The sequence below is a fragment of the Mandrillus leucophaeus genome, unplaced genomic scaffold, assembly GCF_000951045.1.
Source record: "Mandrillus leucophaeus isolate KB7577 unplaced genomic scaffold, Mleu.le_1.0 Scaffold153, whole genome shotgun sequence".
Classification (NCBI taxonomy): Eukaryota; Metazoa; Chordata; class Mammalia; order Primates; family Cercopithecidae; genus Mandrillus; species Mandrillus leucophaeus.
Window position 1 is genome coordinate 1,617,839 of NW_012101510.1, and position 19,622 is coordinate 1,637,460.

The 19,622-nt window shown below is 47.7% G+C and overlaps 1 protein-coding gene across 1 annotated transcript; it reads left to right on the plus strand.

The window, feature by feature from the left end:
- The first annotated feature begins 3,105 nt into the window (after positions 1 to 3,105).
- MED9 (mediator complex subunit 9) lies at positions 3,106 to 17,790 on the plus strand. Its single transcript, XM_011975254.1, has 2 exons — positions 3,106 to 3,452; positions 15,855 to 17,790. The coding sequence occupies exons 1-2, from the start codon at positions 3,229 to 3,231 to the stop codon at positions 16,069 to 16,071; spliced, it is 441 nt and encodes a 146-aa protein (XP_011830644.1). The 5' UTR covers positions 3,106 to 3,228; the 3' UTR covers positions 16,072 to 17,790.
- Positions 17,791 to 19,622: the final 1,832 nt, after the last annotated feature.

The following is a 19,622-nucleotide window of genomic DNA, read 5'->3' on the forward strand; positions in this document are numbered from 1 at the left end:
TTGAGACGGAGCCTCACTCTATCGCCCAGGCTGGAATGCAGTGGCATGATCTCAGCTCACTGCAACCTCCGCCTCCCAGGTTCAAGCAATTCTCCTGCCTCAGCCTCCCAAGTAACTGGGACTGCAGGTGTGTGCCACCAAGCCCAACTAATTTTTGTATTTTTAGTAGAGACGGGGTTTTACTATGTTGCCCAGGCTAACCTCAAGTGATTCACCAGCCTTGGCATCCCAAAGTGCTGAGATTACAGACATAAGCCACCACACCTGACCTGTTTTCTTATTTTTCAATATGGCTGCTAGAAAACTGAACACAGCCTCTGTGCCTTGCGTGTTTGGCTTACATTTTTATCAAAGCGCAGCGATGTGGATCATTCCTCTTAGCTGCAGTCTGTCTGGGTTTTGTTAGTTGGCGAAGTAAGAAGCCCTAAAACTGAATAGTAAGAAGAATTACTATTTACTGTGCACAGATACTTACTCTAAGTGCTTTACAAGTAATGACCCATTCAATCTTGTGAGATGGCATGGCTGCATGAAGTGAGGTTAAGCAATTGTCCAGTCATGAAGCTCCAAGGAGGCTGAGTTGAGGCTGAAGTCAAGCTGCTGGCTCCAAAGCCTGACCTTGTAACCACTAACTGGACAAGGCCCCGTGAGACACGGCATAAATCCACCTAAGAAAGCAATGACCTTAGAGCTTACCTTGTGGTGGGGCGAAGTTTCCTTCACTACAATACATTCTCCTTACATATCAATGGAGTGTCTGTCTTTCCTGACTTTTAACAGAGCAGGTTATAAACAGACACACATTTGTTGCAGCAATTTCAGCTTTAATGAAACCAGCACAGGCAGTATTTTTCTGATATCCGCTTGCAACATTATGAAGTCAGCTTTACTCTTTGCCACTAATTATATTAACTATTTTTAGGGCAAACTGTCAATGCACCATACTGGCTCATGCTTCCTAGGTTTTCAATTTGTTTTCTTTAGCCATATCTATTTATACCTCAAGTGTTTTTCTTTTAAGAGGCATCCTCATTTTCCTGACAACGATATAGTTGTGGCTCATAATTAAGTTATAAAACATGCTGGGAGGCCAATGATGACGTGTGATTGCCATGGGGGATATTATTGATGAATATTGGATTGGTTTTTGAATTCTGAATTCAAACCCACTTTAACATTTTGAATCATAAAGTTACAGAACTGGTAGGGACCTGAAGTCTCTTTAGCGTTGGTTAAGATCATAGGCTTGGAGTCAGCAAGCAGCGTGGACCCTTAGGCTGGGATCTTAACCATTGTAAGTCTTAGTTTTCTTGTCTAGAAAATGGAGATCCTGACATCCATCTTCTAGACCTCTTTTTGTGGATTAAGTGAGACAGTGACTGTAACTCTGTTCCTTGTATCTACTTTTATTCCATGGTAGTTGTGGTAATTACTATTATTATTATTATTATTATTATTACTATATCATCTTTCCCCAGATGACTCCAAGGGTATACGGTCTCTTCAAGCACATCTGGCCCTATTCTAACAGGCCTTTTTTTTCCTCCATGCTCTACCAGAACTCCTGGACTTTCCCTTAGTTGGAAAGGTTCATGGTTAGAAGGAAGAAAACCCCGCAACCCACTCCCTCCGTTTGCTCTCTCTCTGGGGCACCGCAGGCAGCTCTTGCTGCAGAGAGCTGTGCTGAGGCCCTTTACTTCAGAACCTGTACAGCGCACCCTCCAACAGCACTTCTGTCTATGGTCCTACTCCACAAGGATCTGCCTCCACACAGCCCTCCCAATGTGCCTGAAAATATCAGCAGTGATCCTTTCCCTGGCCACCTTGCTCTTAAGGCTCCTGTTCATAGTGCTATGTGGATGTGGACCTCCTCGCCTCTCTGTACTGCCCATGATGGTGGATTACAGCAGAATGGGCTCGCCAGTTGACGGCTTTCCCCACTCATGTCTTCTACTCACTAGCTAAGCTTAGGGTGGGTGTCCCCATTGCACAGAAAATTGCTACTTAGCCCTCATAGCAAACTTGTTTTGAGAAGCATAACCATAAACCCATCTTTGGCCTACGATCCTAGGGAGTCCTCATGCCAACAAGACCTTTTGGGGTCAGCCACGAATGTGAAGTTAGAATGCAGTTTAGGCTCTGCCATGACTCTGAACTAAATATGATTTTAGGGGTGAGGAAACTGGGACCTAGGGGTTTGAGGAACTGGCCCGAAGGTATGGAGAGTACCTGACTTCGTCGTTCTTCCAGGATATGATATTTATTCCTGGCACGAATCCCCTCTACCTTGTATTGAAAGCAAGGACAGCCTCCCTGCAACCACACATTACACCTGGCCATCCAGCAGGTGCATGCTAAAAGTGTGTTGAGTTGAATTATCAGACTCTCAGCAGCCATGCAGCACTGAAGGGACCGCAATCCCTTTGCCTCTGCGTCCTTAGGGCTAAGCACGAGGTCTCGATGTCTGGCACTGTGGGCCGGGCCGGGTTTGGTGCCTCAGCCAGCAGGTAAGTGCTGTCTACGCCTCCTGCAGGTCCAGTGGTTCCTCTCCAGACTTGGGTGCACTGGGCCAGGCTGCGCCTTACTGACCTCAAGGCTTCCTGTGTTTGTGGCTTTGGGGCCCTCTTCATCGTGTGAATAGGAATAAGAAGATTGTTATTTCTGGCCAGGTGCGGTGGCTTGCGCCTGTAATCTCAGCACTTTGGGAGGCCGAGGAGGGCGGATCACCTGAGGTGGGGCGTTCGAAACCAGCTTGATCAACATGAAGAAACCCCGTCTCTACTAATAATACAAAATTAGCCGGGCGTGGTGGTGTATGCCTGTAATCCCAGCTACTTGGGAGGCTGAGGGAGGAGAATCACTTGAACCCGGGAGGCGGAGGTTGCGTTGAGCCGAGATCGCGCCACTGCACTCCAGCCTGGGCAACAAGAGCGAAACTCCGTCTCAAAAAAAAAAAATTGTTATTTCTGAAATAAATCCCTATTTCTCACTATTTAATAATTAAGCAATCTTGACTCAACCCAAAACCAGGCACCCCAGACCCACCCACGGCCCGTCGCCTAGCAACAGTCTCCCCACCCCGCCTCCGCCCCGTTGCCAGCCGAGTGCCCAGTGCGCATGCTCAGAGCCTTCCTCCACACTGCGCCCCTGCGGGGCGCGCGGTGGTGACGTATAGAGTTCGCGACGCTTTCGGCGACCCGACCTCTGGGTTAACCTAACCCCGGAGCCATGGCCTCTGCCGGGGTGGCAGCCGGGCGACAGGCGGAGGATGCATTGCCGCCAACGTCCGACCAGCCGCTGCCTGACACCAAGCCGCTGCCGCCCCCTCAGCCGCCGCCTGTCCCTGCGCCTCAGCCGCAGCAGTCGCCGGCGCCACGGCCTCAGTCACCTGCCCGCGCGAGGGAGGAAGAGAACTACTCCTTTTTACCTTTGGTTCACAGCATCATCAAATGGTAAGAACCTAGGAGAGGACCAGGCCCCATACTCCCTCCAGCTTCTCGTCTCAGCCGTTTCAGAGCTTCAAGAGGCCTTGGCGCTCTAGGGCACGCCCCCGTTTCGCAGACGGGGAAACTCAGACCCAGAGCGGGAAGAGGCCTTTCCCAAGACCACAGAGACATTCCATGAGTTAAGCAAACGATTTGAGCCCCGAGAGGTGCGATATCCTTAAGAATGAAGCCAGCTTAGAGACTACATACACTCTTGTCCAGCGGCTCAAACGTGCATCCCATCGATCTTGAGCAAATTAAATCTCTTTAAGCCTCAGTTTTCTCAACTTTAATGTTAGTAATACTCACTTTAGTTCCTTATTTCAACAGACTGAACAGATAAGCATCATCTTCCCTGTGTGGGACACTGCCAAGTGCTATGGGATGGACACAGTAAAAGGGGCATAGAAGGAAAAAAAAGACATGATTGGGAATAACCCATAATTCAAAAAGATTGAGAGGGGAGCGGTGGCGATGGGAAATATTAGACTAAGCAAAAACACAGAAGTTGCCTGAGATGATTAGACCCACCTGTACTGACTTTGTTCTAACAGTACCAAAGGAAATAATTGTCATCCTTTTGGCCAGCCTTTAGGGTAGCCTGAGTTTTCAAAGTGACTCTGTAAAGGAAAAACCAAAAACAAAAGCACGAAAGTCTTACTGATCCCCGTGTTTGCCTAAATTATTATTTTTTTTGAGACAGGGTCTCGCTCTGTCACCCGGACTGGAGTACAGTGGCGTGATCTCGTCTCACTGCAGCCTCAACCTCCAGGCCTCAAGCCATCCTCCCACCTCAGCCTCCCAAGTAACCGGAACCACAGGCATGAGCCACAGCACCCAGCGAATTTTTGTACTTTTTGTAGAGATGGAGTTTAGTCGTGTTGCCTAGGCTGTAAATTATTTTCATTATGTTACTTCACTCTATATCCACGTGATAGTAGGTGTAAACCCTTAGGGTTATAACTCTTATTCAGCCATTAAAGAGCAAAACAAAGTAAATTAAAAGAAAATTATGAATCCAGTAACATTCAGGTGAACATGAATGTGCTCTTCACTGTTTTACTGAAATGGAATTGTTACAACGTGAAGGTCTTGACTATTAGTGGCCCACCCACTTTTGAGTTTAAGCAAACTAGATTCACTTGCTGTGGGATGACCTGATGCTCTTCTGCCACTTTTCAAATAACTACACTCACATTAGATCCTGGCTTCATTTGGCTTCACTTGGTGTTTACTGTTTATAAGGGCCGGGCGTGGTGTCTCATGCCTGTAATCCAAGCACTTTGGGAGGCCAAGGCAGGCGGATCACGAGGTCAGGAGTTTGAGACCAGCCTGGCCAACATGGTGAAACCCTGTCTCTTACTAAAAACAAAAATTAGCCAGGTGTGGTGGTGGGTGCCTGTAATCCCAGCTAATCGGGAGGCTGAGGCAGGAGAATCACGTGAACCCGGGAGGTGGAGGTTGTATTGAGCCGAGATCATGCCGTTGCACTCCAGCCTGGGCAACAAGAGCAAGACTCTGTCTCAAAAATAAATAAATAAATTTTAAAAAATGTTTCTGGGATAAGACAGCCTGTTCAGTTTTTGTGAGCCTGTGATAATGATCACAGACAGAAATACATATGGAGCCCCTATAATCCCAGGGCAGTGCCGGATTATAAAGGGTTTAGTCAGATTAACCCCAGTTTACTGGTTTTAAGAAAAATGTGGGAAAAGGAAAACACAAAATGTACACATTCACAAAGACAGCTCTTGAACCCCCCAAGAGTATATTCTTGAGCCCTGGTAAAGCAGCTGGGTTGGGCTGGCCTTAAAGATGTAGTAGTAAGTTCTACTACAGAGAAGAAGCTTTGAAGTTAGACAGTCCTGAGTTCAAATCTGTATACTGACATTTTCATGCCTTCTAATCTTGATATAAATGTCTAACCTTTCTAGGCCATAATCTTCTTATCTCTAATATGTCCATAGTGGACCTCAAAATTTTGAGAGGTTTAGATTATGTAATAGCTCCATAATGTGCTGACTGGGTGACCTGGGCAAGTAGCTTAGCTTCTCTGAGCCTGTTTTTCTCTTATGAAATGGGAATGCTTATGTCATAGGATTGTTGGGAGATGTACTCAAGAGCGTACCTGTGAAACCTAGTGGGTTGATCACATGTGCTTGTCTCTGTTTCGTCTAAAGGGACACAGAAGGGACTTAAAAAAAATACATAAAACCTTCAGACGCAGTGGCTCATGCCTGTAATCCCAACACTTTAGGAGACTGAGGTGAGCTGGTCGCTTGAGCCTGGGAGTTCAAGACCAGCCTGGGCAACATGGCAAAACCCCATCCCTACAAAAAATGCAAAAAAAAAAAATTAGCCAGGCGTGGTGTGTGCCTGCAATCCTGGCTACTTGGAAGGCTGAAGTGGGAGGATCACTTGAACCCAGATCATGCCACTGTACTCTAGCAAGGGTGACAGAACGAGACCCTATCTCAAAAATAAAAAGCATAAAACCGAAAAGAATAGGACAGGAGATGATCGCTACAAAGTGAATGACCAGTGCTAATTCATCTACCAACTCTTAAGCAGCTGGCTTGTTAAACATGGCCTACCCCCAGATCTCAGGAACTCTAGTGCAAGGACCCCCTGGAAATAGGGGTGAAGGTGGGTCTAAGAACAGGATGGTTACTTGGAAGTCTGTTTAAGAAGCAGCCCTGTCCCACCTCCCATCCCCTCCAAGCGGCCAGGTGACTACCCTTCTTCTAAATTGGTGGGTGGTTAAAAGGTTACTCTCCCAAGATTTATTCTTAGGAACAAATAAGCCAGAGAGTACCTGGACTGGGGGACAACAGGCACACTGCAGGGGTAGGTAGGGGGAATCATAACTGAAAAGAGGGATAAAGAGAAAGTTTGCAGTCTGAAGAGAGACCCTACCCGAGCCTTCCCCCACCTGGCTTCTAGATTGGCAGCCAAAGAGAGTGGAAGTGCCCTCTCTATCGTGTGTGACCAATTAAGAGAAAAGACATTGGAAAAAAAAAAAAAGCCTAGTCAATTAATTCTGAGAAAATGAACAAGCAGCACTCATTTGCAGAGCTTCCACTAAGCCTTTTAATGTTTTATTCTTAAACATATGAGTGGATGGCCAAGGCCACTAAGCATAGGAAGAAACCCCCTGGTAAGAAAGACACAGGTCAGGTGCGGTGCCTCATGTCTGTCTGCAAGCCCAGCACTTGGGGACGCTGAGATGGGAGGATAGCTTGAACCCAGGGAACCGAGGCTACAGTGAGCCATGATCACAGTGCTACATTTCAGCCTGGGTGACATAGACTTTGTCTCAAAGAAGAAAGAAAGAGAGAAAGAGAGGAAAAAAGAGAAAGACAAGACAGAAGAGCAGAAAAAGCCACTTGGAGGAAACAGTAGCTGCAAAGGAATGGAGTGGTTCTGCAGCTATTAATATGAGAAGAGGCTACGATCCAACCTGAAAACCTTCAGTATAGGCGTGTCTTTTGAGTTTATAGGCTAATGAGGGAGGAATAAGGGCAGAGGAGGAAAGGAGAGGAGACCACGTGAAGCCTGAGGGAGTCAGAAGGCTTGGTGAGATTGATGCCAACATGAGTCTTCAATTAGGAAAGGGAGGCAGGAGGAAGGGTGGTATAGGAAAAACATGTAAGGACACGAAGCCAAGAAATAGCATCTACTCATGGGAGTCAGCTTCTAGCTTGGTGGTGCTGAGCATACATCCAAGGCAGGAAGAGGGGCCTGGGGAGGAGGGAAGAGCCAGGAAACAGGGCAGGGGTCTTCTGAGGGAGCTAGTGCAACTGTCAGGCTGGAAGCCAGTCAAGACACAGTCATGGCGGGCGGAGATGAGGGCTAGGATCGTGTCCAGTCCACCCAGGTGGTGCTCTCTGGCCCTGGGTCCCTTCCTTTCCTGTAACTTCCCCAGTGATCCTTTTGTTATTTGTTTACTTCTTGCACAGGGGATGAGTAAGGAGGTAAAACCTGAAGTAGTGAATTTAGCCTTTCTTGTTCTCATAAGTAATTCAGAATTTTTGAAAAATTATTTAATAAAAGTAACAACTGCAAGTTTAGAAGTACAGAGAAATGGTAAAAGGGTTCCTTCCCCCAGGTCCCCTCACCTGTAGTAACTGCTATTAATACTTTCCTAAGTTCCTTCTGGGAATTACATATGAATGGAATTTCAAAAATTTATATGTACTTGACTTTTTTCACTGATTAGTCTATTTTGGCCACCTTTCCATACTGCACATAAAGATCTACCTCATTAAGGCAGCTGCAGAAAATTGCGTCTTGTGGATGCAGCATGACTGATGTAACTGGTTTTCTGTTGATGGGCTTCTAGGTGGTTTTCTTATTCTTGCTATGACCAGCGGTGCTAGGGTTAGCATCTTTGTGTAGGAGTAAGTTATGATCGGACAAATCCCAGCAGTAGAATTGCTGGAGCACATTTTTTATTGTGATAGTTATGCTAAATTTAGAGCACTACATCTTTTTAGCTAACTATTTTCCAAAATTCAGTCCTTGTAGACTAGACTGCTTCAGTTAACCTAAAATGGCCTATAAGTCTGCCACCCAGAAAGCATTAAACAAAAATTAAAGTTGTAGATGGATTCTGCGAGTACCCGTGGATATGAAATGGAAAGAGGGCCTCTCCCTTCACTCCTCCCAGCTCCCTTGCAAAGCTGCATAATATTCCACTTTCTGAATGTGCTGTCGTTTATGTAAACAGTTTCTTGCTCAAGGACACTGTCGTTTCTGCATTTTGCTTTTGGAATCAGCACTGCAGCAAGCATCTTTGCCCATGCTATCTTGGTGAACTCTTGGTAGTCTCTGTGGGGGTAAATTTCTATCAATGGTATATGTGAATTTACCGTTTGGGTCACTGTGAGCAAATTCAGAAAGAATGCCCTGATCTGTGCTTCCACCGACAGGGTTTGTGTCTTTCCCCATCACCTGCCATCACCATTAAACTTTTAACTTTGGCAGATCTCATAGGTCAGAAATGATGTATTGATTTCTGATTATGTTAGGTAAAGCATCCCTTCATAGGCGATTTTATATGTCGCTTGTATTTTTCCCTATAAACTGCTCATTTCTCTGTCAGATTCTTTTATGTACAGAAAGGAAATAATGTCTGTTAAATGTACTGTAAATACTTCCCCAGGGTTGTTGCTTTTCTTTTTTTACTTTGTTCATAGTCATGGTTTTTGTATTTGTTTTTCATTCAGATGCATAGAATTTCTTGTAGTCAGATTTGTTAAGCCTTTCCCTTATGGCTTCTGAGTTTTGGTCCTACTTAGAAAGGCTTTCCCACTCTAAAATTATAGGTGTTAATGCCTTTTTTCTAGAACTTTCATGGTTCCATTTTTTACTTTTAATTCTTTGAGGCTCCTGGAATTTATTTTGGTGGGAAGAGTAAGGGGGCCCCAGTTAGCCACATCTTCCCACTGCTGTTTTTGAATATTTGTTATTTTCCCTGCTTGCCGTGCCACCTTTACCATGCACTGAATTCCCATATGTTTTCTGATCTACTTCTGGACATTCTCTCCTTCTCCAGCACCAAACTGTTTTAGTTCTTAAATCTTCATGGTACATTTAATTATCTTTTAAGGTTAATTTTCTGCCCTTCCTCTTTCTTGTCAGTATTTCCCTGCCCTTCCTTTCCCGTGGAGTTTTCTAGCAGCCTGCCTAAGATCATGATGCTTTTGGTTAGTGGAACATTTCATCTTTAATCTGCTTCTTTACTTCCAAGCCTGTTGATACCACTCATTGGCCAGGTCGTTCAGCCTTGCTTCTGGATATTGTAATCAGTATTTAATTAGTATCTTTGCCTTTATGTGCATTTTATCCTGTGAATATTCTTTGGTTAATTGTTCTCTGTTCTCCGTTCTTCCCAAATTGAACCCAAACCTAGCCCTTCACTCAGGGATCTCTGCAGACCATCTTCAGGTTGCCTGCCCGGATAACCCAACACAAGGCCCACAGAGGGTCCTCTTGCTGCAGGTGCTGTTGGGTGGGCGGAGTCCTCCAGGCTGGCAGACCCTCCAGCCCCTCCACTAGAAGTGCCCACGGAAATGCTGCACAGAGCCCTGTGAACCAGAGCCTCTCCTGTACCCCAGGGACCCGCCTGGTTCTGGGAGTGCTCTGGCTGGGACAGCGCTGCTTGGAGTTGGAACCCATAGCACTTTCATCTCTTCTAGTGTCTTTCCCGCAGTTGAATGAAAACTTAAACTACACATTTCTGTTATTTTTAAAGAATGAGGAAAGGGAAAAGAATTCACATTTTCGTGCCTATAAGAAATATTATAAATCCCAACTTTGAGACTTTCTTGATATATATGGATCCTACATTTTAAAAATACATCATAAAGGAGTAATGAAATGGGCTCTGTTAGATTGGGGAAAATTATTATTTTTTCCTTCAAACTTAATAAATCGAATCTGAGTTTGGAACGAAGTAGCCCAGCCTAGGCCTTCTGAATTACAGTTGTTGCTGCCTTGCATGATGGTTTTGGCTCCCTTTGTAAGAGTAATCTGTCGACGTGGGTACTTTAAAAACATTTTTTAAATTCAATTTTTAAAAATTCTTTACAAGGTCTGAGGCTGCTAGGTAGGTAGAGGGGAGCCGTCCTTGCCACCACAGACAAGGCTCCAGTGATGAGCACGCTGTCCCGGCGCCTCTAGCTTGGCCTGGCCACTTCAGCAGGTCAGCAAGACCTCAGAGCCCCAGCCAGACCTCTTTCATGGGAACAGGGTGTTATTGACTGTCTTCTGCCCACTCAAGTGTCTGTTTTAATCTGCCCGGCCTTCCATGCCAGCTGAGACCTGTTCCCGGGTTGTGTAGGAAGCAGCCCCCTCTAAGTGCCCACACTGGCTTCCTGGGGATAGTCATACAGTTACTGAAGGCCTCTGCCGTTCACTTTCTTCTCCCTCAGCCACACCCCAGGGAGCAGGATGAGCGGCCACAGATAGAGGGTGTTCATAGACTGCTTGGGCGAGGTGTTTCCAGTCTGCCTAAAAGCCTCTTCACTCCTCTGCCATGTCATTTCCATCCACTCAGTATGAATTATAACCAGAAAGTGGGCCCCACCAGAAGGCAAGCCCCACAGAGGCAGGCCTTTGCGAGTGAGCACTTCCTTAGTGGGCGTGAGAAATGCCAGGCAAGCATTTACATGGGTTCTGGGAAGAGTGGGAAGCTTTGCCTGGGAAGGCTGGAGGCGCTTGTGGTGGCACTGGGGGGCCTCCTTCACAGTTTGAATTTGCCTGAAAGGTGTTGTCTGTGGGTAGGAGGCCATCGTTTTTGAAATGGAGTCTCACTCTGTCGCCCAGGCTGGAGTGCAGTGGCATGTTGTGGCTCACTGCAACCTCTGGCTCCCAGGTTCACTGGAATCACTTGATTTTTGTGCCTCAGACTCCCAAGTAGCTGGGACTGCAGGCACACACCACCATGCCTTTGTAAAAAAAAATTGTATTTTTAGTAGAGACGGGGTTCCATCTCTGTCTACAGGCACACGCTACCATGCCTTTGAAAACATACAAAAAAAAAATTTTGTTTGTATTTTTAGTAGAGATGGGGTTTCGCCATGTTGGCCAGGCTGGTCTCGAACTCCTGGTCTCAAGTGATCTACTCACTTAAGCCTCCCAAAGTGCTAGGATTACAGGCGTGAGCCACCACACCCGGCCGCCATCTGGGATTTTTAAGCAGCATAGTGACCTGCTCAGACTTGGATTTCTTTTCTTTTTTTTTTTTTTGAGACGGAGTCTTGCTCTGTCGCCCAGGCTGGAGTGCAGTGGCCGGATCTTGGCTCACTGCAAGCTCCGCCTCCTGGGTTCACGCCATTCTCCTGCCTCAGCCTCCCAAGCAGCCGGGACTACAGGCGCCCGCCACCTCGCCCAGCTAGTTTTTTGTATTTTTTTAGTAGAGACGGGGTTTCACCATGTTAGCCAGGATGCTCTTGTTCTCCTGACCTCGTGATCCGCCCGTCTCGGCCTCCCAAAGTGCTGGGATTACAGGCTTGAGCCACCGCGCCCGGCCTGACTTGGATTTCTAAAGGTGGATAGGGCAGAAGTGGTTCAGAAGAGGAGAGGACCTGGATCCACAGGAAGGCAGTGGCAATGGGAGGTGGCTGGTCTAGAGGAGATGGAGCTGGCAGGCTGGAGGCTGGGAGAAGGGGGCACACAGGTGCAAGTCTGGGGGTCTGGGAGGCCAGGCTGCTAACTCGGCTAGTAGAGTGTGTAAGTGGGACTGCACCCTCCCCCCATCCCCTGCTGACAGCGAGTCTATGCTGGACATTTGCCGTCTCCCAGACTCCAGGCAGGAACGCCTTGGTAACTGTGGGGAGGAAACTGAAGTGCAGGAAGGAGGGCTGGCTGGGGAGTGCTCCCGGTGTCCAGGGCTCGGGAGTGGATGAACACGTTCTGGGCATTTTGTAGAGCAGTGATTTTTCATACTCCGTTTAGCAACAGAACTTTTTGTTGCTCTTTGCTAAAAAGAATATTTTTTACATGTAATGCTGTGAGCAGATGAAAGCAAGGGTACAAGTTCAAGGCCTTCCTCTCTGGAAGGCCTCATAGGTCTTGGCAGAACTGGAGCAGAGAAACACAGTTGATAGGTAAGTAGTAGTATCATCCAGGGCGGGAGGGAGAAGTGCGCCCTCTGTGGCTACAGAGAATCTGCATCAGTACAGTTTTTTTTTGGAGGACATTTTGGTAATGTCTGTCAAAAATTTAAATATATATAACCTTTGACCCAGAATCCCTACTTACAGGAAATGATCTTACCAAAATAGTTGCGCAAGTACATAAGGGTATAAGTACAAGATGTTAACTGTCATTCTAGTACATTACGAACAGTACAACCACCCGTGAATAGCCAGGGTGATTTAGCTGTCTGATTGTATACGTGTTAGTGTGGAAGGACATCTGAGGTGCATTGTTAACTAGAAAAAGCAAGAATGAGAACCATGGATGGTCACATTTCTGTCAAATAAGAAAAGTTTGTGTGTTTTGTATGCTATTGTAGATTTCAAAGCCATCTGAAACAGTGGACACCACGTGTTAACAGAGGTTATCTCTGGAACAAGGGGTTAATGAGATTTCCCTTTTCTAAGCCTTGGGTGTCTGTCATTTTTGAATTTTTTCCCTCAAGTACCTATTAACTGTCATTTTTAAAAAAATGATCTTAGAAAAATGAAAGCCACAGGAGTTAGTACGGTGTGAGGAGAGCCTGTGGGCAGAGGAGTGGACTGGTAAGGGCTAGTCTGAGGGCAAGGCAGCTAGGACAGAGTGGAGCATGAGGCACAGTGCATGGAAGTTGTGAGGAAGAAGAAATGGGAAACGTGAGTCAGATGCCACCAAGAGGTCAAAAGAAATGACTGTCAGGTTTGGGAGGAAGTCCGTGTCAGTGGTTCTAACACAGTTATTGGCCAGTTTGCATCTGTACTAAAGCATCCATACTAAAAAGAAGAACAACAAAATCCAGGCATGATTCTCAGACACACCCACCTAAACCCTAGGATGTTGCCTGTGAATCTGGTGACACAGATACAACTGTCTGTTATCCGTGGGAAGGATGCTCAGAGGATCACCCCTAGCGGTAGTATTTTTGTCTACTCTTTTAAAAAACCGTAGTAGGGGGCGGGCGCATTGGCTCCCGCCTGTAATCCCAGCACTGTGGGAGGTCGAGGTGGGTGGATCACCTGAGGTCGGGAATTCGAGACCAGCCTGACCAACATGGAGAAACCCCGTCTCTACTGAAAATACAAAATTAGTAGGGTGTTGTGGTGCATACCTGTAGTCCCAGCTACTCAGGAGGCCGAGGCAGGAGAATCGCTTGAACCCAGGAGGCGGAGGTTGCAGTGAGCCAAGATCGCCCCATTGCACTCCAGCCTGGGCAACAAGAGTGAAACTCTGTCTCAAAAAAAGAAGAAACCACAGTAGGTGGGACCAAAGTGCTCTGACCTTGCCTTGTTTGTACGATGTTCATCCTCCTTGACCTGCTGGCTTTTTTCATTCCTTCTATAGTTGGTCGATGACTAACCTTGAACACAAAGGCAGGCCCACTTAGAGCTTTCTGCTTTTATTCACTCAGTATTTGGGCCTGTCCGTTTTCTTTTGGCTTGAATATTTCACAGTCATCCTGGCTTAGCAGGTGCCCACTTCTGAATAGCGTGTTTTCTTCACGCCAGGAGTTCTGTGCTATTTCCCTCCACCAACTAGGGCAGTTGGGCTTGCAGAGGTGCCGCCCTGTGGGCTGCACGGCCCCTTTTGGCTCAGCTGCCCTCCAGGTGGCTTGTTTTACAGCTCCTTTTTTATTGTCTGAAGACTGTCTCCTTTCCTGAAAGTTCACCAAAGAACAGGCAACCCTTGCGATTTGGGGGTTTTCAGAGATGAGCATCTTAAATGTGACCCACTTTCAACTTTCAGAACTAAATTTTCTTCTGGGTCAGGTTATGTTTGCTTCAAGAATGGAATTACCTGTCATCCACATTTCTATTTTAAGTACTTTTTTGTTTGTTTTACCATGTTGTTTCAGACTCATGTGATGTGAGTCGGTTTTTTAAAAAACTATATTTTAATTTTAAAACTTCCTTGGGACTTAAATTCGTAACAGTATGTTAACACGCATGCCATCCAAGTAGAAGGATTTCAGAAGTCCAGATGGTTTCTGTCCACGTTTGTGGATCAGAGCTGAGACTTCAAAGAATTAAAATAAAAGAAGTTCCCTATTTGCTTCCTTCCAAAGGGTTTTTAGTTCTCACGAATACCAGTTCATCCTCTCGAGAATCTGAGATAAGGTATACTGTTAATGGTGTCTCTCAGTTGAGGGCATCAAATGACAAGAGATGTTTGGCTGGCCTCTCATTTCCTGGAAGGAGTGATTGATTCTCCGTACCCTCCCTCTGAGTTTAGAGCTGTTGGTAAATACTGAGCTGGCCATGGTGGCCATCTGATTTGCAAGGTGTGAGATGTAACTGATGGATCGCCAGGAAAGATGGATATTTTGCCTGCGTAAGCAGAGAAATGATGAATAGTAAACATGAATTAGCACCATCTGGGTTGAAATTTCCCGCTACGGATGAACATTTATTTAAAAAATTAATGATCATTGACAGTTTTTCCCTCTTATGCCTCAATGGCTTACTTTCAGAACAGCTTACTGAATTGCCTTTTCGTTTTGGTCTCAACCACTTGTTTTCAAAAGCTCATCCACTTACTAACTTTTAAAAAATGTATAGGAAGTTGGGTGCGGTGGCTCATGCCTATAATCCCAACACTTTGGGAGGCCAAGGCAGGTGGATCACCTGAGGTCAGGAGTTCGAGACCAGCCTGGCCAACATGGTGAAACCCCATCTCTACTAAAAATACAAAAATTAGCGGAGCGTGTTGGCACGCGCCTGTAATCCCAGCTACTCAGGAAGCTGAGGCAGGAGAATTGCTTGATCCGGGACCCGGGAGGTGGAGGTTGCAGTGAGCCGAGATCGCGCCACTGCCCTCCAGTCTGGGCGACAGAGTGAGATTCTGTCTCAAAAAACAAACAAACAAATGTATAAGAGCAACTGCCAGGCTGTTTTTTTAATCTTAAGGGACATTGTTCTTGCCTCGGTTTTCATTGAGTAGGACCTCTGTGCAGCTAATAGCTGTGAGATAGAGCGAACGGTCTGCCTTGAAAGTGAACTTGAATCAAAGGCAGGGAGTGTCCATCACCATGGCAGAAGAGCGCCTGTGTCTGCTGAGACATTTAAATCAGTTCCATTTTAACTAATTTAAAATTTATGAACAGCGCTGTGGAAATTAGTCTTTATGTTAACAGGTTCAAGCCAGCATCAAAACCTCAGCTAAAATTAGCTCTTGCTAGCTGGTGAAGCCTCCTGATTGGCCTAGAAATGGCTCCAATTAGACAAAATGTCATATTTTAGCAAGTTTTGTTTGGCATTTGTCACCTGATATTGGTATTGGTTTGTTAATTGAACCAACATGTTCATGAGCTTATTTGCCAAGCATTCACTCTTTCCACGGACATTTCTTGAGTGCCTGCAGTGTGCCACACACTGGGCCGAGGGTAGGGAGACACCTGTGACCAGACAGACATGGTCCTTGACCTCACAGAGTGACAGTTGACTTGACAGAAGATCAAGAGTGTCTGTGTGTGATCTGCAAGTGTGCTAGGCCTGGGAGCTCTTTGCTGGCTGCCTAAAAGAGAACCCGTCCCTTCCTCTGGGGGTGGACAGCCTAGTCAGAGGATAGACACATAAAATGAAGTGTTCTAAAAGCTATCGCAGGAATGACAGCGAGCTCTGGGGGGTGCAGGACGGGAAAGCCAACACATGTATCAAGCTGCGAATGCTAACAGCTGTTCTTCCCCCACAGCATGGACAAGGACAGCCCGGAGGTCCACCAGGACCTGAACGCCCTCAAAACCAAGTTCCAGGAGATGCGCAAGCTCATCAGCACCATGCCCGGCATCCACCTGAGCCCTGAGCAGCAGCAGCAGCAGCTGCAGAGCCTCCGGGAGCAAGTCAGGACCAAGAACGAGCTTCTGCAAAAGTACAAGAGCCTCTGCATGTTCGAAATCCCCAAGGAGTAGAGTGAGGCCGACTTCCTGAGAAACGGGGGGAAGCCAATGGCCTGTCTCCCCACTACCATCCCCAAAGTCTCCTTGGGGCGTGGTTCCTGTGGACCCCAGCTCAGAACCTCAAGGTGCAGGGGCGGGGCCCCTGTGCTGCTGCATGTGCGTCGCCTGTGCGGGAGCCAGCACCGAGCTTGGCTGCGCTGGGTTTCTTCGTGTAGATCCATATGTCTAGATGCATAATAACTGGAGTGCCTGCTGGTGGAAGTCAGAATGCTCCTGGAGGCAGCGGAGGGGGTGGAGGGCTCTCCCCTGCCGCTGGGGAGGGGGCCATCTGCTGCGCCGGGCTCCACTGACAGATCTGAAGAGCACAGTAGGAAGGGAGGCAGTTCCTCTTTGCTTCCTTCCCTCCCTCTCCTCCCACCCCCATAGATCAGTGTGTACCAGGTACACATTGTTCCCGTTAAAGCAGCTTCTTGAAACATTTGCATAGAATTCACTGGATGAATTAAGCCTGCGCTCATATGGCGTAGAACTGTTAGATAATGTTTTGAAAGGCCAGAGGGTGGCCTTTTTCCCAAACAGTTTGGTTCCTTTTATGTTTGAGCCAGTGAATGGAACTATAGCTGTGGGGGTGTCAGCCCAGAGCCCTGCCAGGCAGCCCCTTGCTCCAGGTTCCCTGCCTCCTAGGCTCTCCTCGCGGTCACCTCTTGCTCCCTTCCTCGCTCATCACCCTCAGTCAGTGCCCAAGAGTGGACAAAACGCTTCAGATGTGCTTCCCCAGGGTTGACAAGGGGCCATCCTTTCCACGCAGGCTCGAAGAGGTCTTCAGGCGAACAGACCTTCCCCTTTCTGGCATTTCAGATTCCCATTGCTCTGGTTAAAAGGTCTTTTCCTTCTGGCCTTTGCACTTGTGGCAGCAACATGTACTACACTGCAGAGGGGTTCACTATGCACCTTGTGTTCAGAGAGCGGCAACCCTGGGGGCCAGTTCAGGTGGTCCCCAACCATGAGCTAGGTCTGAAAGTTACACAGCCAAGTTTGAGCTCTTAAAAGTTTGTGAACAGCCCTCATTTCCCCAGCTTCCCTGATTTCTTCCAGATGGGACGTTTTGTTTGTGTGCTCTCCCTTGCCTGTCAGACTGAGGTAAGAGCAGTTCTCTCCCTTTCCTCTCGAGTAGGAGGTGTGAAGTCCTGGAGTATTGTTTGGGTCTAGGAATGGGCACATAACCTGCGCTGACCAGTTTAGGGGCTTAACAGATGCCCGCCAACTGACCTCGTTGGCAGGAGGATTGGGTGGAGATGTTTTTAGCAGAGCTTCCATTAGTGTAGACCTGTAGTCACGTGTCAGAAGGTGGGTGGCATATTGGGGACCTGGGGCTGTGTGAAGGAGGAGATCAGATTTCAGTGGCTTTGGGCAGAAAAGCAGGCTCTGGATTTAAGCGAGTGGTCACCTGTGAGACCAGTTCTACCTTGGGACTGTTATTTAACTGAATCAGTTATTTCCTTGAAATTTCACAGTAGTGGGTGGGCCAGTTTTAAGGCTCTGACAGATACCATGAAACATGAAGCAGGTGGAAAATACAAGACCCCCAGGGTCTTTCTGAGTGCAAGGCTGAAATGGACAAGGGCTCCTCGTGGGGGCGGAGGGAGCCAGAGCCTGCCTTGTGTTCCTTTTTTGACTTGTAACAGTTTTCAAATGCATAATTAAAAGGACTTACGCTCTGCTGTCTCAGGACATCATGCTTTTTGGACTGAGAAATTCACAGTGGGATGGCTCTCAGGGAGTTGAGAGAAAAATGTTTCTGTCTGTTCAGACACAGAACCACACCTCTGCTTATCACCTCCCTCCGCCCCAGGACACACACCTGCTGAACCAGTGTGGAACAGGAACTCCTCTCCTGGCTGGCCTCAAGGGCAGTTTGCCTGGCGGGTCATCCCTGCCAGTGCCTGTCACGGGCCCCTGGGCCATCCGTGGTTGCCTTTTTTTTTTTTTTTTTTTTTTTTGAGACAGATTTTTTTCCCGGTGGGGCGCGGCGGGGTGGGGGGTGCCTTTTTGTGACTGGAGGAGGAGCCACCCTCACCGGAGCAGGGTTGAAATCCTTCTCAGACGATTTTGAGTGTCTCTCACAGGGCTGAGCACCCTCTCAAAGCCACCAATTATTTGAATTACTGGGTGGCCAGCATTTGTGCTAAGTACTTTTCAAACATCACACTTAATCCCCATAGCGAGCCCATGCCAGGGGTGTTTGCTCTTCATGGGGTGAAGAATTTGAGGCTTGGCAAGTGTCGCCCACCACAGGTTTACAGTACTAGTGGCAAAGAGAGTGGTGCTCCAGGGTGCCTTAGCCATGAGAGGGAGATAGCAAGGCTGAGGGGGGCATGGGGCTCCACACCTGGCCATGAGCACTGCCTGGAGCTAGCGGGGAGCGGAGGCCAAGGAGTTTCCTGTCTTCAGACAGGGTGGCACCCTGGATTGAGGGGGTGGGGGTGGGCACCAGGATGGGCCTGCTTCCAGATGGGTCTCAGGCTCTTTCCCCAGGGCCTGAGTGATGCCTCCAACAGTCTGAAAGTTTGCCTGGGCCCACACTGAGTCTGGTGACAAAATGGCTAGGCACAGTTCCAGTGGCGTTTACACTGAAGAATTCAAAACATTCTCTCAGAAAATGAGGCCTTTTGTCATCGAACCCAAAGAAAATTAAGCGGATGGATGGCTAGAAAGAGTTCATCTCCAGGGGGAACCCTGAAATCCTTTATATTCCTCCTGGTTTTCTAGGGAACCATCCCCTGCATAGATGCCCCAGGCATCGGGGGCTTTTCTGGCAGCCCAAGCTGCTTTCAGAAGGCCAGGGTTATTTTCCAGTTCTGGGGAAGTTCTAGTTCCACCTAAGTCAGAGCCGAGCCCCTTCCTTCTCCGCACCCTTCCCCACTCCAGCCATCTCTAAAAGCAAAGAAAAACCGGTTTTCCATTTTAAATTATTTTATTGTATATTTAAAAAACAACAGCAATAACTTTAAAGACCTCACACACACACAGTATAAACACCTGGGTAAGGTTTTGTTCGTGTCCTTGTTGACACCGGAACTACCGTTAAAGTGCAAGTTTTGTTTTGTGTTCCTTTGTGCAGTGTCACTCACATGTAAACGAGTCACTTGGCTATGATTTGACCCACGGCCCCCTTAGTTTCGGGAGGGCAGAGGCTCTGCCGGCTGTCACAGCAACCCGGATTCACAGACAAGATAATGCCCCTGGGTCCTGACCCGCAAGCGGGCAGGACGGTTTCTTGAAGCCTAACAGAGGCTGGATAACTTCACATCCCCCCCACCCCGCGCTCACTCTTAGGTCTTTGAGAAGACAAATCCACCCTCAGCTGGGCCCTCGCCCCCCAAGTTGTGGGGGTGGCTGGCGCCAATGGGGGAACGGGGGTGGGGGAATAGTCCTAGTCTTGGCCAGTTCTCTTTCCTTCCGGAGCAGATGACCGTCCCTTCTCGATTCAGTGGCGCCTCCCCAGTGCTGGGGGCGAATCGCGGGGAGGGGAGACGCCAGTCCGCGCGCTCGCGGCCCGGGGC

Bases quoted from the DNA above. Each gene is read 5' to 3' on its own strand.
- MED9 (XM_011975254.1), top strand. From the start codon at position 3,229: ATGGCCTCTGCCGGGGTGGCAGCCGGGCGACAGGCGGAGGATGCATTG. The intron at 3,453-15,854 runs GTAAGAACCTAG...CTTCCCCCACAG, and splicing joins GTTCACAGCATCATCAAATG to CATGGACAAGGACAGCCCGG.